The sequence below is a fragment of the Mytilus galloprovincialis genome, chromosome 1 (genome assembly GCF_965363235.1).
Source record: "Mytilus galloprovincialis chromosome 1, xbMytGall1.hap1.1, whole genome shotgun sequence".
In the NCBI taxonomy this organism is placed as follows: domain Eukaryota; kingdom Metazoa; phylum Mollusca; class Bivalvia; order Mytilida; family Mytilidae; genus Mytilus; species Mytilus galloprovincialis.
Genome location: NC_134838.1, coordinates 37,593,725 through 37,619,613, shown reverse-complemented (window position 1 = coordinate 37,619,613; position 25,889 = coordinate 37,593,725). Strand labels below are relative to the sequence as shown.

General features: G+C 29.3%; 1 protein-coding gene across 1 annotated transcript in view; it reads right to left on the bottom strand.

The window, feature by feature from the left end:
• LOC143073467 (uncharacterized) overlaps positions 1–25,744 on the bottom strand; it is a 33,277-nt gene extending 7,533 nt beyond the window's left edge. The window contains exons 1-5 of the mRNA XM_076249037.1: positions 25,151–25,744; positions 19,375–19,495; positions 6,832–6,983; positions 5,974–6,039; positions 4,308–4,427 (exon numbers count right to left, since the gene is read on the bottom strand). Coding sequence (XP_076105152.1) covers positions 4,308–4,427; positions 5,974–6,039; positions 6,832–6,983; positions 19,375–19,495; positions 25,151–25,402 — 711 coding nt within the window. The 5' untranslated portion in view covers positions 25,403–25,744. The remainder of the gene's footprint in view (positions 1–4,307; positions 4,428–5,973; positions 6,040–6,831; positions 6,984–19,374; positions 19,496–25,150) is intronic.
• Between the last annotated feature and the right edge of the window lie 145 nt (positions 25,745–25,889).

Here is a 25,889-nt window from a genome sequence, read left to right as displayed (position 1 = left end):
CTGGAACAAAATAAGGATTTGTTGACATCCTGTTACTGACGTAAAAAGTTTGATATCTTTGATCTTAAACCTGAATTGGAAAATACCAATTTCATGTAAACATCCTAGGCAAGTGTGTAGAAAAACATGACTCCAATGTTTAAAGAGGGTGGAAAAGGGTTATTTTCGTGCAACATGTTATGCCATTTTTTTTTCATGTTTGGCCGTGAAAAAGGTTTGTTATTCACTGTGTTTTGTGAAATCGGTGAAAAGATCAACATGCAAGACATTTTTAAATGTTCATTCATCTTGAGATGGCAATTTTATTTCCCGTTCTTCCTTACAGAGACCCCCCTTAACACCCCTCTTAAAACTTCTCAATTCCAAGGTTCAGACTCGTCTCCCAGAAGAATGAAATTGATAAAAATTGGACAAACATTCATCTAAATGCGAGATTACCTGACACTTTCATCTTAATCATGTTCTTTTTTACTCTTTACCTCAAGTAAATATAAAATGTTTAGAGAAAGTTCTTAGGTGTCAAAGATTCGGCAGGTACAAAAGAAAAGTTTATTAAAATATTGAACATAGGATTAAACAACCATCAAAACACTTCCATCAGACAAAATTGAGACTAATTGTAACAATTATAGGCAAAAACTAACAATGAAAGAATGCTTTACATCTTTTTGACTCTTGAGTCACAAATACAAGAAAATGTTAACCTGACTATCAAACAATGTCGAAGTCTGCACAATTGACGTCAATTGTATGAAATGTGCATTTTATTTGTAAATTACATCATTTTACGTCCATGTTTTACAGTACTTTGATTAACTGTAAATGCTTCTGGCTTTTTAAATTTCTTATTTTTTGCTCACGGTCGATTTATTTTCGAGGTGTACATCATATTTTATTCCATTTTTGCATGTTGTTCAATTTTTTTTTTATTATGAAAGACTTAATCATTGAATACAAAGTGTGTGTCATTTGAAGGGATGAATCATATACATGTACATAAATGTAACTCTTGTGTCGTTTAATGATCAACTTACAATAAGGGCACATTGTACTTTTCTAAAAATGATTATACAGCTTGGCACAACATTCTATTTTTATTTCATAGAACATGCTAAAAAGAGGGTCTAGATTCTGCAAAAGCTGTTGTTTTTATTAGTTTTCAGATTTACATAGTCCGCTACCACTTGTGCAGATCTAACATGCAAATAGTTCATTGTCCTTCAATATTCTGAAGGTTATCAAAATTATTGAAAAGAATGGTGGACATTTAGCTTGTAAGAAAAAATCTTACTGAGAATGTGCTGTTTGGATGTTATCAGCAATTGAGAGATTTTAACAATATTTTATTGAATTTCAATCCCAGTAATTTGGGTATTTTGGTATTTCCCAGACAACGATATAGATCCCGAGGTACTACACTTCCTTAAGATAAACAACCTGAGCCAAATAATGATTAGTTCAAAGGATTTGTATTAATAAAAGACGAAACTGTCATTGAGTTAGTGTGTACTGAATTGTCCTAGATTAAGGACAAGAAATAATATTCTGAATCCATTTCATCGTTTAATATTTCAGTTATTTCTGAAATTGGTAAACAACTAAAAAATTTGTTTTTTCAATATTTACGAAAAATTCTTTTGAACAGAAAGTTTTTGTTACAACAAAGTTCAACAAATAACAAGATAGTATCTTATGGTCTATAAATATAGTTTTTTATACAAAGTGTTTAACTGACTGAGACATAAAGATATCTTCTGTCTAATGAATAGGACAAAAACATATTTATACAACCTTTTATATGGTTTTATCATAATAGAAATAAGCTTCTGGTATATGTATGTTTACTTTAAAATAATAACAATTAATCTGAAAAACCAAGGTTTGTTGACATGGCTGTTTTTTCTTGTTAAACACAATGAAAACAACTTTTCTTTAATTCTTATCATATTGTATATTTGTGTTAGAAGGAAACAAAAACTTTAAAAAGAATGTGTACACAAATATTTATTTCCCTTTAACAACATTTTCAAGCTTTTTTCACATTCAGTTTGCTGATTGAATGTTGATTTCTTGGGACATGAAACAATTCAGAATATTTTTCATTTTCTTACTTACCTTCACAATTTATACCAGTTAAAACATATCAAGGACAGGGATTTTATTACCAATATCATCAATAAAGTTATTGTTCAAAAGAAATAACCCCCATTAAAGCTCTTACATACAAAAGATTAATACATTTTTTTGTTAAATAATTGACACCACTCAAATTTACTGGTAATAAATTATTTATTGTCACCCTTGCCAATAAAATGAACCCTTAAATCTACATCTAATTTACTTTAAATTGCATTTCATTGTAGTTTTGACTGAACATAATAATCATGATTTAATATCAACTCATTTTTCTTTTTCAGCACACATAAACTTAGTTATTCTATTGATGCAAAAAACTGGCATTCTAATCATTTTCCAATGCTCCTTTCAAATCATTAACAACACAGAGTCAAAACAGGGACAAGCTAAGGTCTTCTGTTCCTCTTACCAGCCAAAAAAGGGTCATCAATTATTAGTTAAAGGATCACAATTGACCAATGATTCTACTACTATTAAACTACCATATTTAGAATAAACCACGTTCATTTACTGTAATGTTATTGACGATTGATTTATACATCTGAATATTGAAATTTAAAAAAAAAATCCATTTAATTGTCAATTTTTGACAAGAAGGAATTTAACATTAACTTAACATAAAAGGGAAGTGCAACTTTTGCTATGACCTTCAAACGTTTACTATTTTGCAGGTGTGCATTTTTTATGCAGAAATATCTATAAGTTTTCTGACGTTGGCGTCACAAAACTTAAATAAATTTTTAACTTTTATCATTACATTGTTAAGAAAGAGGTTCTTTCAAATTTCCATACAAAATATTTTTAATGTGTCCTTGTTTAACATTAAAATTTGTATGTGTAATATTAAATGAAAAAAAAAACTTGCATAATTTCTTTCGAAACCAATAAATTTCTTTGGTAATAACATTTAAATGCATAATTTACACATAATTCATATTTACAGATTAAAGCTTTAAAACTGAAAGTCAAGCAAGTTCAAACTTTGCTAATATTATTTAAACGACTGCCAAAATAGCTCTGAGTTCTTGTATACTCAAAACAATAAATACTGTGTTTTTGCTTACACATTAATAAGGGGAGGTAATTTTATGGAAAAGTTTCAGAAAGAGATACAATCTTCAAAAATTTATAAATAAACATGTCAATTGCTCAATAAATTTCTTCTTTATGGGTTTTACCTGTGTGATTAGGTGTAGGTGACAAATGTTTTACCTGAATGTTTAAAAGCAGGTTGCACAGGTAAACATTAAACATTTAAAATAAACTATAAATTATATCAAATTATTAGTTAAAATCTGTTCTGCCTATTGCCATGCCAACTGTATTTGTTTTTCTAAGTTTAAAGACTACACAGGAGAGAGTCCATTTTTGCATTAAATATTATCTTTTCCCTTTCATTGAAATTTGACATAAATTGCTGAAAAGGGCGTCCAAAATCAATAAAATGCATAGTTTATCAAGAAATCAATGATAAAGTCAAATCAATTCCTTTTCATATGTAACAAATGAAAAATCAATTTATTAAACTTGTTATAAAAGTTTTACTTCCGTTACTTAAAAAAATCTTAAATTAGGTGTTTTTATAAATATATATTGATGGCTATTGATGGTATCAATATAAGTAAATGTTGTTTGAAATATGAGTCAATAGGGCTTGTTATCTCCTGTATTTCTCAACATCATTCTCAATTTTTATCAAAGACTGACGTCAAGATCATATTGATCAGAAAACTGTGTTCAAAAGTAAAAAATCATTTAAGTAACATTTATTCTTCCACTAAAAGTGAAGTGCCAAGATAAAGTCTGCTATAGGATGTACTTGGAAACATCAACTTTTATGTATTTTCCCCAGGATTTATTTGTGGGAATCTACAAAGATTTTCATTCTCCTCGGTCAGCTCTCATCAGAAAAGTTAGTTGAGGTTTTCTTGCTTTTATTGAACTAGACAATGCCCCATCCTCAGTGGCAGATCCAGGGGGCAACCTGGGGGATGGACCACCCCCTTTCCTTTTTTTTGGATGATCAATGCATTTGAATGGGGACATATGATTGAATGCTCCCCTTATTAAAATGGCTGGATCTGCCTCTATTCATCCCCCTCCCCCTCCCTGCAAAAAAAAGTAATTCATAGTTATGTACCAAAGACAGCACAAAGAGAGATAACTCTTACCTCTGGTCCATAGTAAGGCTGACCATTGACAATTTCTGGGGAGGCATATAATGGACTACCACAGAATGTTTTTAATAATGTGTCTTTACTGTAGAAATTTGACAAACCAAAATCGGCTATCTGAAAATACAAAATTATACAAACATTAAAAATTAGTGTATTACAAATTGACATGTAAACTTATATGTGACCTTTTTACTATGACCTAACTCTTACTATGACTTACATAATCTGACATTCTCATTTTCATAATTAAGATACTTGACCCTTTGACTTGTTACAAACTAATTCATATTACAAGTACATGTATTACCTAAATTTGTCACACTAATTGGGTTACTTTATATTATATCACTTTTTTTCCCAATTTGATGGATTAAAGTCCAGTATATACAAATCTAGGTAATTGGTTCACATTAATAACATATTTTTTTTGACTTAACTATGAAATATTTTTTGTTGTTCTTAGAATAAATTCTTCGTATAATTAGAACCCTTTTCTCTGTGTGGTTAAATTCTTGTAAAATAGCATAATTTGTACTTATTAAGGATTCATTACTCAAATAAAACAGAACAATTATTATGAAGGAACAAAGAATTGTCTGTGACAACTTTCTCAACTAATCTTCATTCTTGCAAATTTCTTTTGAAAAAAAACCCTATGTCCTTAAAACTTAGAAGAACACTTTGCACATTTTTGGGGTTCTTTACACGAAAAAAAATTGCAATATAAGCAGGAGATGATTACAATGACTTTTTGAACTGTCGTGCTGTTTACCTTATAATTATGAAATAAGACACATCAATGCCATAAGCTAGTGATAAACATTTTTATTTTTTAAGACACGTGTGACCTTGCATTCCAAAACAGTGGGACATACATCACATTCCCCTATTACTTTCCGAATTAGACAAAACACCTTTCTAACGTATCATGACATCTTTACTCTTATTTCAGTTATAAGCCCATATAAATACATCACCCAAATATACTGGAATTCATTTTGTGAGATCCCTGATGTTAATGACTTAATCTTCGACTGACAACATTACACCTATAAATGGATCCTTTTGTCGTATGATCACAAAAGGGATCTTCATTTAACGAAATGATATTTTAATCTGCTTTGTAAGCTTGTTCTTTACATACCGAAATAGATTGTAATTTGAGACATGATTATAGTGTATAGTATCAGCACTGGGACGCTGTCAAGGTGTGCATACTTACCTACGAAATAAAATACCAAAGAGATTCTAATATATAATGACATGATTGAAGAAAAAAGGGTGTCATTTGCCAAAATAATTGTAGGTCTAGGGCAAAGTGTTAGCAAACATAAGAAAAGCATTGTCAAATTTTCTATTAAATAATGAGGATAATTTTCAAAAAGAATTTATCAAAGTGACGTAATTTATATCAGTAGGTGACATGATCCTTCACAAATTCCTGCTAAATATATATAACATATGTACTTTTGAGTAGAGAAAATACCATGCTTAAGTTTAATAGTTTCAAAAGCAAGAAAATACTCAAACAAATGTGTCTTCTTTTAAATATCTTCATGATTTGAGTAGAAGTGCATTTTCTAAATGTTTTGAATGCTGTTTTTGCAGTCTATGTACCTCTTTAGAGGAGAGTGATTGATATCTTATCTATAGAATTTACCTTTACATTTTCATCTATGTCTAAAACAATGTTTTCTAACTTGAGATCTCGATGAACAATACCATTCTAAAATAAAAATAGAATACAGTCAAACTTACAATGTTAATTAATTGTCAATAAATGTAATTAGATATCTTGCATTAAGTATGCTTCATGAAAGACCACCCTTCTCAATTATTGAAGTTACGTAAACCATTTTGCATTTAACATAATGTCATTGTATAATTTAGCTGTATCTCTTGGGCTAACACCTTCAGTGTTAAATTTAATACAGAAACAGATATATAACTTGATATTTACAAGAAAAGTTTAAATATTTCAGCTAGGGTTTTTCCCAGAACATTTTTATAACATTGATAAGAGCACCCTTCTAAATTATTGAAAGCTATCTATTTCATTTTGCATTTTACATAATGTCATTGTATAAATTAGCTATTACTTCTTGGGCTAACACCCTCAGTGCTAAATCTAATACAGTGACAGATGTTTAACTTGACATTCAAACGTTTTACAAGAAAATTTAATATTTCAGCTCCGTCTCTTTTACCAGAATATTTATATAACATGTTAGGCCACCCTTTCTAAATTATAGAAAGCTATGTATACCATTTTGTATTTTACATAATGTCACGGTTTAAATTAGCTAGATCCTTTCAGTGTCAAAACTAATACAGTGACAGATGTTAAACTTGACATTCAAACTTTTTAAAAGGAAAGTTTTAATATCTCCGCTGGAGTTTAATCCAAAATTATTTTATAACATTCCTTAAAAAAATAATATTTTCTTTATTTAACTTTTCTTAAATTTCATTTTACGAATCTTAAAAGGACATAAAGTATATATTGTATATTGCTTACTTGATGACAATAATTTATGGCAGATGAGATTTGGCGAAAGAGTCTACGAGCACTATTTTCCGTTAACTTCTGTCGATCATTGATGTAATCGTATAGTTCTCCACCTAATGCACAATCCATGACTAGAATTATTTTGTCTTTGTTTTCAAAAACTGAAATAAAAAAGACATATTTAATGATATAAGATCTATGTTATATATAATAGACACATAATCAATAGATAGGTTCAGTCTTCACACTTCACCACAAGACCATAAGGCTTGTAAATCTGCTTTCACCCTGTAAAACTATTCTCTACAAGCCAACAGAATCAAACTTAAATTTTTGTAAAATAGAGCTTGTGGATTCAAAAGTTTTTCATGAAGACTGCAGGTTGTTTTAAACAGGGAAATGATTGTATAATCTTTATATAAACTTACTTTTGGGAACTTTTTTATAAGTTACAAATGACAAAATTCTACCATTTACATTGCTGCTAACCTATATATATATATTTTGATAAGTTAATTATAATGAACTTCATTAGTGGTTATTACTCATGAAGAACTAAGAGCTTGATGAATTGTACAGACACCTGTCTTACAGTGAAGACAATAAGTTGAACTTTAGATATCTTTTGCTATTTTTATTTACTGGGTTGCTGTCTTATTAACATTGTATACCCCAAATCTTCTTTTAGTCAAACAGGATGCAAAATTGCACTGAATTCATTTTTCTTTCTTTAATATCACCGAAAATTTAATAGTAACAGAACCCAATCAAAATAAACCTATTTCTATCTAAGCCACAGCAGACAACAAAATAATTAAAATAGATTACCTATTGTTGTCTGATACATTTAATAAATCTGTTGCAGAAGATAATAAAGAAATGTGGTTTGACACAAAATTAATTTCACCACATTTAAATACATAAAGATTAATGGTTTGAATAAAAAGTTTACCCTGATGTACCAGGTACAAGGTTACACAGAAATTCATCTTCTAGTCTGCGGTCAACGCAGTCACCGAAATATTTAATAAGATGCAATTGTCTTCCCCTTTATTCTGATTCATTGTATAGAAAGAAATTGACAACTGCATGTTAAGATTCTGTCAACTGCATTTTACGTGCTTCAGCTACTCCTAAGTGTCAAGAGGGTAATTCAATAGTTAGTAACTATTATCATAATTAATGCACATAAGTAATGGGTGCAATGTTGAGTAATGCAGTGGAAAGAAAATTTGACGTAACCTTGTACTATTACAGGTGTTTGGCAACTTATAATTGCTAAATTGGTGATTGAAAACTAAGAATTATTTCCTCTGTTGATTATTAAACAGCTATTTTTCACTTGAATAGGATGTATTAGGGTAGGTGTGGAGTGGTAATAAATTCCAAAATTGGCCCTTCAAAATCCTAAAAGTATTTCCTTTACAACATATTAAATTATAGGTTTAATTAATTTTTATTACAATATGTTTTTCAATAGAAATATCAAATGCGGTCTAAAAGTACCAGTGTTACTAAATACTTATGTATATTTCATTTGGCAAACACCTGCAAAAATGTACATTGCATCTGAGGTATAAGATATCCCTGGAAACATGTATTTGTATAAATGTTGGAGTTTGTTAAACACTGCACTTTACATTTCATTAGAACTAGGAAAGTTGGAAAGTCGTATGACCTTACACATATTAATAACTATAAATTTGACAAAATACATTTGTAAATCGTCAAGTACCCTGGAGTATGAATAGTTTTATAAGGTAATTAATAATGATAAAACTAGTCTAACATCAGTTACCAGACAATATACGATTTTACCACCCACTGAAGTTTAAAGGGAAAAGACCTAAGAGTTACCATAGTTTATGTTTATTAAAGTGCATGGTCTCGTTTGAAGGAAATCTTATCATTCAGATTAATCTAAAGAGAAAAGAAAAGGATTCACCTTACAAAGATACTATAATATTAAAAACAAGTCATAGAAGACATATCTGCCCTTGATTGAAATACAACTAAAAACTGGTTTTAGAGAATAATAATTTTAAAGTCAAAGATAATGATGAGATTACTGAGGTGTATCATTTTGATATAACTACATAAAAAAAATTCCAAAATTGCTTATCATGTGAGCTCAAAAGATACAAAATGTATAAGACCAGTAAAAATATCAGATTTACTGAGTGAATACTATTGCATATAGTCATATCAAATTATTTTATTTTCATTATAACAGTTAGTTATATTAGGATTTAAATTGAGTATTTAATGTCTATTAAGTTAAAATGTTTTTATGCACATGTCTCAATCAAAACATTTTTTATTCATTTGAGTCACAAGGCAAAACCACTTTACACCAATTTCTTTTTGAGTCATTTATCAAATAATTAAATTTTCAATAAAAATAATTCAATGTTGCAATAAATGCTCTAGACCAAAATTAAATGTATACCTATCTGTCAAAGTAATCCTTAAGGTAACCATACAAAATCTATAAATATTTACTTAATTTAATCATTATTAAAATCTAAATGCATTCTAATTAAACTTTCATCTTTTCATGACATTAGATTCCGTTATTTCATATTGTACCATGAGGGTGTGCCAACAATCTATAACATTAAAACTATCACATTAAATTTTTAAGATGGAATTTCCTCCTGATAGTCATGCATGACAGTTCTAAACAAGAATATCAATTAATAAATATTTAACTCATTGGGTGGATACAACTGTAAATATATGTATCATATGAATATTTAAAATTAATATATCAAAGCGTTATTTAAACGAAGTTTTTTGTCGATAGTGAATCTAACTTCAATTAGTTTTTGTATATTGGTAGTTTAGGTTTCAACTTTCAAAACTTAAACGTTTTGGCATGTTTTGCGAAATTATCTAGCAGTCATCAATATTTTTGTATGATAATATTGAATAAGATGACCTCGTCACACAATCAACACAAACGCCCTAGACAGAAATACTCTTCCATTGTTAGACAAATATTTGGAACAAAGGCTCGATATGAACTGTCTATTGATTTAACAAACATTCAAATCAATCGACTTAACATTGTTTGAATATTATTTGGGATTTCTCAGAAACATCAATTTAAGAGTTTGAAGTGGGATCATTGTGTCACAAAAGGGGAAGTAATTTTTACCTGAGAGATATTAAAAGACTAAATCAATAAAGCCGTCTAGGATCTTGTTTAAATATGTTCCACCTTATAAAAATAGAAACTTTTTGCACCTCTTGCTTGACTATTTACATTATGCCCTATATTTAAGTCTGTGCAAATAAAAGTCATGATTATTTGTTCATTTCGATTGCTGTTGGCCAATATTACCTCAAATGATTTGCAATTCTTTACTTAACCCACAATTTAAACTAATTTTTGTCTGAATTTCAGGTAAACATTTCCAGTTTTCAGTACAAGTCTTTGCATATCATATTTTGTCTCAAATATGCAAAGAATGCAAAGATCCATTTAAAATTCCTGATAAATGATCCACTAATTAAGAAAATCTATTTAAAGCTACTTCACTGCACTTCAATTTAACACCTAAGTGCATATTGATATAAATTACATCTATTATGGGTAACTAGCTGTCAATTATTGAAAGATTAACACCTTCTTCATAGCTTTGAACTGAACTGCACTGGTCTTTCTATCCCCCATGCTGCACAGTCTTTTTTTAAACTATGCAATAAGCACCTGCAGGATGGTGCATTTTCTCATAAAATTTTAGATGCTATCTAAGATGAAAGGAAAAGTACAATGCAAAATTTTCCCATGGCTAAGTGATCATTGTCATAAATTTCATAAAAACATTCTGTTACATTTTTTTTTTTACTATTTATTTGATTATGTAAATTGCCCTTTTGTTCTAACTATAAATTTTAAAAGTTAAAATTTAGATTTGGGCAATTTATTTAAAGATGCATTTTGTTTTAAGTTGCATACAGAAGATAACACTACCTTCTTTTTTTACAAAAAGCAATAGGAATGGTTGTATTTTAACAGAAGACGTCATATTTAAAATTAGTCTTGATTTGCCGACAAAAGTGCATGGAATTTGTGTTTTTTTTCCCCAGGTACCTTAAAATAGTTATATATATACATAAGTAATACATAATAGACAATAAATTTACACACAACATTAAACTGAGACAAATGATTTAATGAAAGGTTCTGTAAATTTATGACAAAAGCTTGAGTTGGTTAGCTAACATAGGTATGCGAGGAATGTTTTAATACAAGAGGATTATAATGCACTTCTCTTATATATGATATTGAGTAACTTTCATATCTATGCTTTAACTTTTAAATAACAGGTTAAATATTTTCAAAAGATGGATTTATACCTATTTAAAATTTGTACAATTTAATAATGTAAAAGTTTTGAATGTAGTCAAGGCCAGGTTTTGTACACAAAAGTGAAAAGTTTGTTATATAAAAGATAATCTGAATTTTACTTGTAATTAAAGCCCACTTCAGAATTGCTTAGAGGGGAATACTTCAACCTTGCTTCGATACTTTATATTAAAAAATTTCAAGGCCAAAAGAAGATTGAACGGGTTATTTTACGCATTTGAGACATGTATATGTTCATATTCTCAGCTCTAGACATAGTGCGCGCCAGGAAAACCTGCAGACATACAGATGTCCACTTTTGAAAGAATGCATCAATTTTAAATACACATGGCAACTGTTTATTTTTGTGCAACATATTAACCTATTTTTATTTCAAATGTTTTAGTGCAAAATGGTCATTTCATGCATATCAGTAAAATGCACAGTTCAAGTTGAATCATTTTTTTCATTCATCGTAAATCCTATTTCTTTTCACATGCTTAAGTGCACATATCCCCCTTTATTGATCCTCTCAAATATTTGTGCCTACATGTACATAATACATTTGTTACCATGAACGAGCATATGGCATGTTTCAATATTTTATAAAGGTATACGTTTTCACTAAACCATCAAAATGAAATAAGATCTTTAAAATGCTTAGGCTCCAATGATATATTGCTATTTTTAGTTTTAATAACTGGTGCCATATTAATATTTGATTAAATTTTAAAACAAAAAGACCCTTGCATGTCAAACCTTAATTAAACAAAGGATGTTTCACCAAATGACGTCAACCGGTTGTCCATTAGATAGGTCAAGGACTATAAAGACATCTGGGACTTAAGTGGACAATCATCTCTTTAGTCAAATAATTTGAACATAATTATTGAAAATCAATCCAGGGACAATTATGAAAATTAGATAAATATATAACACATTTTATAATGTTATGCTAATCTGACATAAGGAAAGAATAGTGAAAGAATTTCATTTAATAAGTTATTGAATATGATATGTCTAAATTCTTGGCAATTTTTGCAGTGTCACTTTTATTATGAAATATTTGATAACCTAGTGCATGATATTAAATATTTATAAATTCCATATCTCAGACTAAATGTAGTATTATAAATCATAAATGGTACATTTTGTAAGGTCATATATCATATACCTGAATTGACAAATATTAATGGGTTATTTTTAATTAAAAAAAAAAATCCTTCTGGTGCAAATTTAAAGAAACTAATATGTCTGATGTGGTCTACTCTTTTTAAATTTGACTTTACTTTTTACAGATTTTCCATCAAATTTCATTTTTTATAAAATCTGTTCACGCTATAAGCGTGCATATTTTTTGTGACCTATAGTTACTTCAGATAACTTTGTGAGCTTTTTACAAAATTTTCCAATTCAAATTTTATGAATCACAGGTTTAACAGACTGCATGAGGAAAAGCAATGACCTCAGCTGACCAATGGCCACTTGTTTAACAATACTGTAACAATACAGATTAACATCACAAAGTAATCTTTTTGTTGACAAAGTGACCACAATTACATTCACTTATTATTATTTTATGCCCAAAAGGTAGAAAATCATACATTTTTATTAATTATAAGAATTAAATGACCTTGAGCTATTGGTCAGGATGAAGGTATGTGATCAGATCATATCTACAAGAGGACAAAGGCATTTGGTGGAGAGAAATCCAAATTTCCTAAAGACAGACATGATTTTTATGAATACCTGAGCAGTTCATCACTTAATCTCCAACATAAACTATAACCAGACATTTCCAATATAACCTCTAACCAGACATTTCCAAATTAACCTCCAACCAAAAACATTTGATTGATGGCAATGATGTTGCATTTTTCTAATCCAGAATTAAAAATACCCTAATTAGTATGTGGTCTCCTCTTTTTAAATTTAAAAAAAATACCCTCATAAATATCACATTGACAAAATTTTGTTTTAAAGTTTTCATGACATTAAAAGAATATAAAAGAGATAACTGTTTGTATAGTTTATAGGCTTGTATTTCATTTTTAATTTCATCCCAGACGAAAGACAAAACATTTGCAAATTGATTTTGTAATGTATGCTTAACTTCATGAATTTTAAATAAGAAATAACCCACACAACCTCATAAAAAAATCATTTTTGAAAAGGTCTAGTCATGGTGATTTATTTAAGTAGGTTACTTTCATATTGTTTGTAAAAAATATAATTATGTGGTATTTATAAATAGGTTATTATTTTTTTTAATTTCTAATTAGCTACAGGTGTGCAACTAATTAGCAATCCCCCTCATCCTACTTTTAAAAACTTGAAATTAAATTCCTTAAAAAACCTTATACAATCCATGGAAGCTTAATAATGGTTAAACACCAAGAAATTTAAGAAAAAGTTCAATTGTTACATAACAATTAGTTTTGACAATGATTTATCTATTTTGTGATAACTTTTAAATTTGATGCTAGAGAAAATCATCATTTTGCAATCACACCCATTTTGTTGATTGTTAATGTTGCACTCTAGCGTCATTTGTAATAGGGAGCCTATGGTGATCCCCGTATCAGGTGATATTATTAAAAATCCATCTTTTATAATATCCATTCAAAACTACATTTTGTACTAATAGATGTGCCTAACATATCTGATAGCTTATATATCCTTAACATATCTGATATATGCATATCGTATAGTATGCCTTATTTATCAGCTGATTTGATTTATGTTCTTAAAACTGTATGTAATATCAACTTCAAGGTTAAATTAAAATAAATGTTTGAATGAAAAGTCAGAGTAAAGTCATGATCTGAACCAGAAAACGAAAAAAAGACACCAGTCCACACCCTATTTACATTATAAACTGTTAACTGATAAGAAGAGCATGGAGTTCTCAAATGAATCAGAGATCTTAAAAAAAAATCAAAGTGCAGCAGACACGAATTTTTCAAAAAGTTTTAAAATATATCTTCATTAAAGTTTGAACAAGGATAAATTCTGACGAATGAACATGTACTTTTACCATTATCATCTTTTATAAAATTCTAGGGAACTGACGCAGAAAGTTTTCATGTACTATACAATTAATCTGGTTACTGTAAAACAAAGACTTTGGACATGGGAGATTGAAATTTTTGCTTTTACAAGTTTCTAACAAATTTTGCTTAATCTACGAACATGAAAACAAATCTAATATCACAAAGAACATCAACCAGTAAACATGTCTATCTGACTTTGTTTAAAGAAACAGATATAAATATTTAATTCAATAATTTGACCCAAGAAAATTAAATTAATATCACTTCCTTTAACTAGCCCATCTGTTGTAAATTTTCCTTCTGATTCATAAGTTGTATCAAGTTAGAATTAAGACTTTTACATAACCGTATTCTGACTCAGATTGTTAAAACAAAAGTGGCATACTGACACAAAAAAGGTGCACCTAACACACTTAACATTGTTTACTTTCTTTTTGAAGTTTTTGATCTGTCTATCTCTAATCCCCACTGCCAATAAACTATAGAGCAAAAAAAAAAATATTTTCTAAATAAAAGTTATATTTCTCCATTATTTGAGAAATGAAAGGGTAAGCTGCATGTGGAAAAAAGATAGTTAGATAGTAAAATATGTTCTGAACGATTCCTGTGACCTAAGTTTTAAAGTGTCGAAAACTATCAGCCTAGAATGGTATTGTACATGGCAGGTAAATGCATGTTTGAAAATTTAAGTAATCCTGCCATAAATTGATTCTTAAATTTACACATACCATATCCATTATTTTTTTTTTTAATCTATTGTTTATTTCTTTCTCCATATTTACTGATTTTTCTATTTTATTTATCCAAAAGACATTTACAGTATATAAGTATACAAAATAGATTGTTGCTAACGGACCCTGAGTGTGTGGAATTTGACAGGAATGCAGGAGCAGGTGTGGAATGGTTATATTATTACAGCCACCTGTCCCAGCAGACGTCAGGAAAGGTAAATGGACAATTAAGGAAAATGGTCAATAAATCTGTTTATATAAACTATAGGTTATACAAATATTATTGTCCTTTCACATTCAGTTATCATGTGTGAATAAATAAGTCAAAAATTTAAAAATAAGATAAATCAGCACTTCAATTAAAAGCAATTCCCTGGTCTGAATATTTGGATATCTTTGATTAAACATCCTGATACGTGTATCGATGCACCTTTATTTATACGGATGTATGATATAATATTTTTCTATGATAAAATTAAAATTATATCTTGTCTACCATCTGGGGTAATTTGAGTATAATCATTTTTAGATAATCTGCATTCATAAATGGTCTGGTCTCCTGTTTACATGATTAGTCTGGTCTCCAGTTTATATGATTAGTCTGCAGGTCTCCAGTTTATATGATGTCATACAGACCTGATCAACTATAAGCATGGCATGCAAAAATATTCATATCATGTAATAAAATGATGGAAAACAGCTGAATGATGTTTACATATGATGTAACTGATCAAAATAATTGAAAGTTGACTTTTTGATGGATACTTTTAAAAAAAAAATCAAGGTGAAATAAAATTTTTTGCATAAATATTTGTCTAGGGAGGATTGCATCATGAATTTTTTTGGGGGTCATTTGTTCATCCTTCTGTCCATCCACACTCTGCATCTACTTCTCCTCATGAGTTACAGACAAACATTATAGAATAAAATTTTGAACACCAAGATGGAAGTTTATTGGCATCTCGTTTGAATGGTTTTACACTAGTCATTTTATAGTTTGCTGTTTTGGGTGTAAGCCAAGGCTCTGTGTTGAAGACCATATTTTGACCAAAATGGTTTACTTTTACAAATTGTGACTTTGATGAAGAGTTATCTCATTGGCACTCATACCACATCTTCTTTGATATCTATGGACTTCTTGTGCTTAGGAAATAAAATTTAATTTGCAAGATTTCTTACTGAGTCTTTCAAATTACACCCAATTTTAACCTGTGCTCAAAACAATGCTCCTGAACCAAGGCAATCTTCTTAGATGATTATGGAGGTGAAATAACCACAATGTATCAACATATTTTATATTTGCATTTTACAGAATTGGAAATGTAAATACATAGTCATGCTAGTACAAATAATGAAATGTACGCTACTGCATGGTGCATGCATGCACATTAATCTACAAATCATAAGACATGTATCTGATAATCACAGAATAAAACAAAACATGTCGTGGAATTGTGCCAAGTTTAACCACTAAATGCACTGTAAGTTGACAGTTTAAAAAATACAAATAAGAAAGAGATTAAACCATGATGAAAAGTGAAATAAATTCACTTTAGAAATCAACAGAGATACGCGGAATCAGCTGATCAATTACCCCCTACAATCTAACCTAATAGTTTGACACAAAGAAACTCCAGTGGGACAAAAATATTTGATTATCTGTTCTTAAAAACCTGCCAAGTACACTGTTTAAAGTGTACTTAATTTTGAGCTTGCAAGCTATTTTAAACGTAATCCCTTTTATTTGGTACCAAGTTAACACCGTACTATTCAGATGTACAAATAAACAGTGTAAGACAGTCCAGGCTAAATGTAAGTCAAGGGGTACATTTTAAAACTTTTGAACAAATATCAACAAAGATCCATTTCATTTTCAAAACATTGGCATTTTAGGCCTTTATTTTCACGATGAAATGCTGAGTTGACGTCAATTCTTCAGAGAAGTTGACCTGTGCGTGTCCTTAAATTAAAAAGTCAACAACTTATTATCTTCATTTGTAAAGTTTTTGGCAGTACTTTTACACCAAAGAAAAGAAGTTGGCTATAGCATAAAACAATGTGTGGGGTAAAACCGCAGGGGTAAACCAAATACACTTCTAGATTTGACCACAGAGTTGTTTTTCCTCTGATGCATAACTGCTCACAACAGATGGACAGACTTATAAGTAAACTGATTGTTCCTTGTTTGATATCCAGCCACTGAATTACCAAAATACATGAAGAAAACTTACAACCACTCAAGAAGCCAGGGTTTAACAAGATTTTGAATTTACTCAACATTTTTTTAGTAAGAAATTTATGTGACTAGATGTACAGGATGTTTTCAATTTCATCTGAACATCCAAATTATTTTATTTTTAGATAACGAACAGTGCTGATCTTAAATCTTAAACTTCACTTAATCGATACAATTCAATAGCAATTTTGCATATATATTCTCCAACAACTTCCGCAGGTAACATTGCCTTACGATTCATATACATTTGGTACTATAAATGAATACACATCATTCATAAGTAATTGACCTGAATTATTCATATTTTTGTCATGTCTGGTCTATATATGCCCCGGAGGATGTATTACATATTTTCTACTTTTATCTCTTGTGCAATACACTAACTACAAATAATTTCTCATGCAATACAAATCGATAATTGCTCGTTTCCTAAACGTGTCCTTTTATTTTATCTAAATAACTAAAATTGACCATATTCTCACTTAATATTCATTGTAGGTATCTCTACTTCCTTCCTTTAAATGTTTTGAACACTTTTTAAGTACTTTTCCCATAGCTTGTTTATATTTGGTACATTTAAGTTTAAATTTATCAAATCCCAGTTGTAAAAATGAGGCATAAAAATATGAAGCAAACAAATTAAACCAACTAGTTAAATAACAGACAACCCCACAAACCATAAAGAAAGAAAAAAGACAGAGAAACCAGAGAATGAAAAGAAAGCCATACATATTAAGCGATATCGAAACTTTATATTTTCAACCACATAAATATGAAACATACATTTGTAAATAAATGTAAGTCACAGATAAGTATGCTACTGTTTGAAATAACTTGTACACACAGCGATAAATTCCATTATCTGTAAATCATTTAGGTTAATAATTCAATGCTCCAAGACAGTATCAAACTTTTATTTGAAAAATTCAATTTTAAACGTAAAATTAAAATATTTGCACATAAAATAAAAAAATCATTAATTTTATAGTCTCCAAAAGGGGTTGATGGCTTAATGCTCTTTCAGTTTCTTCTGATCAAGCGAATCAATTTTATCCTTGAATGAACAAGAATTTGATATCTAAATGAAATAAACATTGTATGTACTTTTCAGTCTAAATAAAGTTTCTGCACTACGTAGAAAGATTAAACAATGGTAAAAAGCCTACGGATTTTCCTAGGTAACTCCCTCTAACATTTCAATATGTCAATAAATTCTTTTCATCGTTAGATAAGGTTTGATCTATATTCAAAGCCAAGTCAATTCCAAAGATAATTTTAAGTATTAGGATATTTAACAATGTTTTCATTTCTTAAATTTCATTATAACTATTCTTTGTATTTTGGTTTGTTAAAGGTGATTTTTATTCAGTAAGTTGAGAAATATCTTACGACACTGCTACATTCCACGCTATGTCACAGAGGTGATACTTTATGTATAGTGTTACCCAATAGACCTTTGAAGATGAAATGAATAGTTAAAATTTACCAGGAGTTATTGTTACAACTTCCTTTAATCTGATATTATATGATCATCTCTAAATAAATATTAATAAATCAATTTGCTAAACAAACCACAAGGGCACATTTGAGAAAAGGTTTCAATTATATTTCGTTGAATAAAAACCTTACTCTGGTATTTTACTTTAGGAAATATTCTGTCATATTTTAACCTACCATTCATAAGGGTAAAAAAATAAACGCAATCACCTCTTTCAAAGCCATTTAAAAACATGTCTTGTTTTGATAATATTGTGTTGTTAGGTTACTGTGTGTTTATACCACCATCTCCTTATATTCAAATTGAAAGTCAAGCTTTATAATCAAGCCAAAATTTCGGCACTAAAGGCTTTCAGATACAAGCTTTTCTTTCTTGTTTTGTTCATATTGTATAACAGTTTTCAAACTGTATGATCAAACCAACAATTAGCACTTAAGACTTAAGGGTCTTTCAGATACAAGCTTTTTGTTCTTTAGACAAGTTCTTGGGTGACCAATGGGAACATTCTGTGATCCCTAAATTGATACATACCTTCTCTAATGTTGTTGATAGATTAGGTGACCAATGGGCACATTATGTGATCCCTAATGATGGCCTAATCTGATACATACCTTCTCTAATGTTGATGATATATATGGTGACCAATGGGCACATTATGTGATCCCTAATCTGATACATACCTTCTCTAATGTTGATGATATTTGGATGACTGAGGGATGACATGACATGGATTTCTCGTCGTAATCGACGTAGATCTGTATCATCTTGCACTTTATTTTTCTTGATATATTTTATTGCAACCTGGAATATAACAAAAATGTAAAATATTTTGAATAAATCCAAAACAGGTTTTTAATTTCAATTTCTGCAATATTCTTATTTTGGTTCAGTTGACCAAATGCTTATTAGAATCAATGACAATAACATGTAATGTTATCAGTGGCGGATCCAGAAATTTACATAAGTGGGGGCCCACTGACTGACCTAAGAGGGGGCCCGCTCCAGTCACGCTTCAATGATTCCCTATATAAGCAACCAAATTTTTTCCCAAAAAGGGAGGCCCCCTGGCCCCTCCCCCCCTTAAATCCACCTCTGGTTATGATGATTATCTGATAAGACAGAAAAAACAGGAGAATGTTTTCTTTCCTTCAATGATTCATTTATAATGGTGTTTTAATGCCACATTTAGGATTATTGACTATTTTGTAAGGGACTGCCAAGAGAGAACTATGACATTCGGCAGGAAAACTGGCAATCCTTCAACGAGGACAACCTTGCAATTTGTGTACAAACATATATAAGTGGTAGTCTAAGTTTTACAATGGCCTTCTGATAGAACAGTCACCCAGTTCCAATGGATGAAAATTACAGGCTTATCAAAACAACTCCTCCCTTATGGCTTAATATGGTTATAATATTCAATGTCATTAAGTTCTAATAATCTTTTCTTACACAGTTTAAACTCATATATACTTCCTATGGACAGACCATGTTTTGTTTATGTATTATATTTCTTAATAACCTTTGCTGGAGGGATTATGATGAAGCAAATTATCGTTACTACGATAATAAAATTTTATACACTATAATAATAATTTTATGTTTGACCTGTTCCACTTTCAAGCTAGTCATTTTATAAACAATAATGATTTTGCAGTTCTTAAATAAGAAATTTCTGGAAAAAAACATGGTATCTCAAGAAACTTTAAATATTTAGACTAATCTGTATGTACATGTTACATACAATGTATACAAATGTCTACAAATCGTGCAAAAAAATTATGAATCACGTCACTTTGATATTGTGTCAAACATTCGTAATAAAAAAAATGACTAGTCAAAATTTCAAAAAATTGGAAGGTAGCGGATATTGTGGTTAAATTACCATAGAAATAAATAGAAATGTTTTATCATCTGATCTCTTACTCTAAATAAAGCCACTAATGGCCCACTGACATCATTTGACAACAACTTACGTTTTAGTAAATTTGACAGATTAAAGTATTTCTAAAATTTGACAAGTAACTGTGTGAACTATGGTATTTGTTTGATCTTTTGATTATTAAATAAAGTGATTTCCATTATAGTTATTTTGAAAACATATTGTATTGTACTTAACCAAGGTGAAAGGAAGTCTCTAATTGTCATCAATTAAAACTTTATTAAAACACCTTTGCATAAAAAAAAACCACTTTGATATTATTAACCTTGAAAAAATTATTTAGTTTTCTTAACCTTGATAAAAAATCATTTTCTGGACTACTTTCAACATACAAAAAAACTTTCCCTTTATCATATATATATATCATGGCAACTTTCATACTATTTGTAATGTTTTAAAGACTAAAATTAAAATGATTAAAATTTCAAAAATGATGACTAACTGATAATATATATATACTTCAATGAATGAAGATATGTATACATTCGTCAAAATTTAAGTTAAATGACCACAAAGTATGTTTAAGAGATAAATGACCAAGATAAAATAATTTACGGTATCATTTTCACGGATTTATACATCTCTGATTCTGATATTATCAAAGAGATTAAGGAAACAATCAAAAAATTTTACGCCTGCAAAATATTTGTGGTTATAAAAAAGATCCACTAATCACTAAAGTGTGTTTTTAAATTAAATCCTAACAGAAAATTGATAATATAAATCAAAAGAAACATTACATAGATATTGAGTCATGGTTTAAATAAAAGGATCTTTAATTATTGTGACAACAAATAGGGATTTAAGATTAAATAACAATATGGATGGCATGGGAATATAACATTCTTATAGAATTAATCAGAAATAAAAAAAAATCTTTTGTGTGCACAATTGATATTATTTTATTACTATGTGCATAATACAACTACCATAAATTCCTTCCCTGGCTTTAATTTCCCACAAGTTTTAGTATAGTTTTATTATTGTGCACTATCAATAAATACATGCACATGTAATTAAATAATATATGTTACAATTATCCAGGGCATTGTAAGGACATAAAATAAACTAAAATATGAGAATGGAATAATGATAAGTCAATACTAACAGGAAGACAATATGACCACAAATAATAATATTGTCTCCATGAAAACTTCCCAATGACAACCAGTTGTACTAGTCACTAGTGAGACTGTCATGATAGTTTTGTTTACTTGTGGGAGTCAATCATGAAATGTACAAGTTGACAGATTGTGACCTATTGTTTCCCATAAGTTCAAAGAGCTATATAGACACATGGGAAGTGATAATAAAACATAAAGTTTGTCCTCAAGTCCCATTTCCTTTCAATGCAATATGTATCTTTCATCATAGAGATGTATATTTCTTTTTATTGTCTATTTCCTGGTTAACTGTACCATCAGAAATGACCAGGTGATACATGTTTAACATGACCAATTATATCTATACACATTATATATATCATTTTAAAACAATGGTTAAATTACTTAAAAACATTAAACTATGCTGAGAAATTTCATTATCCATGCATGATTTTTCTTTACCCTACATCACACCACACACTTTCTATTGACAAACTTTTTTTGACGGGTCATTGTAAATAGTAATAAATACTTGAAATTCTTTTTGGTAATAAATAACTACCAGTTGGTCAATTTCAGTTAAATAGAGAGTGTATTGTATTGTGTATTGGGGTATAAAATAAATTGATGTTTGTGTTAAAGTGATAATAATAGGGTAATGATTTAAAACTGACCACGGTCACACTACCCTGTTGGGACTCTAAAATATGAAAGATATTTCTTTACTCTTGACAGCTATTGATAACACTATCAAAGTTTCAGTGTATGTAATTGTTTTAATAACTTTAATTTTTATCTAGTGATTTTCAGATTGAATTTGTTCATTCAGGACCTTATATTTACATATGCTAATGATGGATCTGAGCATACATGTACATGTAAATGAAGATATAGATACAGTAGCAACTGCAAGCAATACATGTTTACCACGAAGATTTAAGTAACAATTTATAGCAATGATCATGAGATGACCATGGTCCATTTTCCTGAATTGAGAATATCCTTGAAATAATCTTCTTATCACCTTTTCGATTTGGGAGAATTTTTCAGTATTTAAGCACTTGATAGAATATCAATCACTTTCCAATTAAGATTAAATGTGTATCGGACTATATCTTAGTAAATTAGCTGAATCAGCATTCTGATCAAATTTATGTTCAGAGTCCACTACCTCCTACCGAGGAAATTACGAATAAGTCAATTGAGTAGAAACTTCAATAATGGAATGATGATATAATTAGGGATAAGAAACATTTCATATGACCTCTGGTCCTACTTACTTGTTTGCTTATATTGAAGGGTCAAAGGGTCATTTTGAGAAATTTACACCTAAGAAACAAACAATGGTAGATTAGTTATGACTTCACTCTCAGATTGTCGACCCCTTGTGGGGATTTAATATTTGATTATCTAACTTTGGTATGTTAAAAATCCATTTGAATCATTATCCATTATTTAAACAAAATAGTATGTGATATCATTGGTCACAGTATTATAGATATCATTTATAAAATGACTAATTTTTCAAGATAGAAATATCTTTTAAATAGGATTTACATTTTGTTTTAATTTTTCCTCGAGATGAACCACGGAAAAAGTAATGTAACAAGTACAAAAAATGTATCTAGGGAGAAAACAATAGACATATGAAAATATTATAAATACACACATTGTTTGTTTAAAAAGCAAAATAATATTGATAAAAAATAAACAAAGAAAAACGGTATTGAATAACTTGTTTCTGGTATCGGAAAATCTATCCATTACTGAGTCATTATATACCCATAGCAAAGACAAAATACAACTTTGTTGTCACTAGAGGCAGGGAAGTGCACCACACTTTCAAACGATTATTTTACCTATATTATTTTACTTAAGTATGTGAGATAACTTGTAATTAGGTCTTCTGTGTGTTTGATTGGAAAGAAAAGATTAAATGCACCTTGAGTAATTTCAAAGAGATCTTTTGTTTTAGAAATAATAGCCTGACGTCAGACATTAATTTTATATCATTCTTAATTTTGTAAAGCATATCATACCAGTGTAAATCGATAGGTTTCTTGTCAATTAGTCTGGAATGAACTAGTTAATTGAAAAAAATAACCCTTTTAAAAATACAATTCTGCAATCTTTAATCATAGACATGATACAGGGAAAAAACTGTAATAAAACCTAAGCATATGGATGAGAAAATGATAAATCCATGCAATTGTACATATACAATGTAAAAGAAGGATTTTTATTTCAAGTACAAAAGATTTTAAGTTCATAAAGCATTTTGAACAAGTTGATAAAAATAGTTGTTATACCTTCCAGACAAGAATATAAAATCAATCAAATGAATACATTTCACAGGTATGTGACAGGGATGATCTTTTTTTATATTTATGTGACAAAGCTTCTCTTATTTAAATGATAAGTGTACCGAATAATCCCATTATTACACTGTAGAAGAAGATTACGTAATAAATAAAAAGACTTTTATTTTTACAAAGAACAAAATGTAATTTTTTTTTACCATGTTTACATTTCTTCTTTTTGATGTACAAATTTGTAAATGTATAGTTAAATCCTTAAACAGAAAAGAATATGTCACAATATAAAAAAAAAGAAAAAAATATCTTATCACAAAATCAGCTGTCAGAATCAACAAGACAGATGGCACTGTTCATTAGCATGACAAAGCCAATCCAGCAGTGTCTACAGATGAATTGGTAAATTAATAATAATGTGACAGAAATACACAAATTTTAGCTTTACTGTTTATTAAAAGATGCGTCTTTCACACATTATAAAATATATCATAATATCAAAGTACTTTTTAAATACATGTACTACAATGTACCCATCACAAACATTTCAGTGACATACACATATATACATGTACTAACAAAACTAAATGATTGAAGTTATTGCCAATTATTTTGTATGTACTTTTTAAATAAAAGGAAAACTACATTGTTGTCTACATGAAACTTAAAAAATAATTGATTTCAATTCAACTGTTGTAATTGGTTGTAGACTTCAATTAAATAATCAGACTAAATGTCTGCAATACAACATATAGATATTCTACATGAGATGATTTTTTTGTGTTAATGAATGAATGGCTTTATTCTCATTTTTGTTACTGATAGATATGCAGATTGTGCATGTTGGAAGTAAACAATTTCAGGCAATAAGGAAAAAAAGAAAAGATTGTAAAATCAGAGCCTACAGATGTACAGTGTAAATATAACATATTTTAAAATGAATTGTGTTATCCTAGAGCTAAACATGTAGTGCACTATACATTTGGGTTGAAAAGTGAACAGTAACTACTAACACTGTTAAGAGTGTTCAAGAAAAAAACATAAAAAATAAATATACAATCATGTACATTGAAAATATTAAAATGAATATTTAAAATACCTTTTCCCCTGTGCCTTTTTCTACAGCAAGTTTGACTTTACCATACATTCCTTCACCCAAAGTTTTCCCCAATTCAAATCTATTCCTTAGATTATGTCTATGTGAATGAAGGACTGGTTTAAATCCAGGACCAACTGGACAGTCCAGCATCTCCTCTGGACCCATCATTTCTTCATCTGACATTTTAGCAGGCATTGTACATGTAGTGTCACTCATTGGCATCCATGGGTTCGGGCCTAACACACTGCACATAAGCCTGCTTATGGATCAAGAGCACTTAATTGTCTCATAGAATAATGCAATAAGTTAATGGTGAAAATGTTATAATACGGTAAAATATTCCACATTAAAATTAAGTTAGATATTGTTATAACACTGACAAATCAGAAGATTGAAAATACAAAATGTAGGCACTGTCAGTTGTTGATACTCCAAAGAAAATATGTATACTGTCAACCAGGCAAGCGTGGATACTGATCACTGCTTTCGTTTTGTTCAGGTTGTGGTATATTTAGAGGTCTAATCAGTAATGAACTAGCTTACCACTTAAAAATAATGGGCGGAGTTTCACAGTCTGTTTGTTGTCGTGTGTCTGTGCCATTCGGAAATGACAATGGTTCCGAATGGAACTCCCGCGCTTAAATTCTTAAAAATTAGTTATAAACTAAAGAAAGTTGTCACATTTTTTCATTATTACATAAACAAAAATATATTTTATATTCTTAATTTCGCTATGATT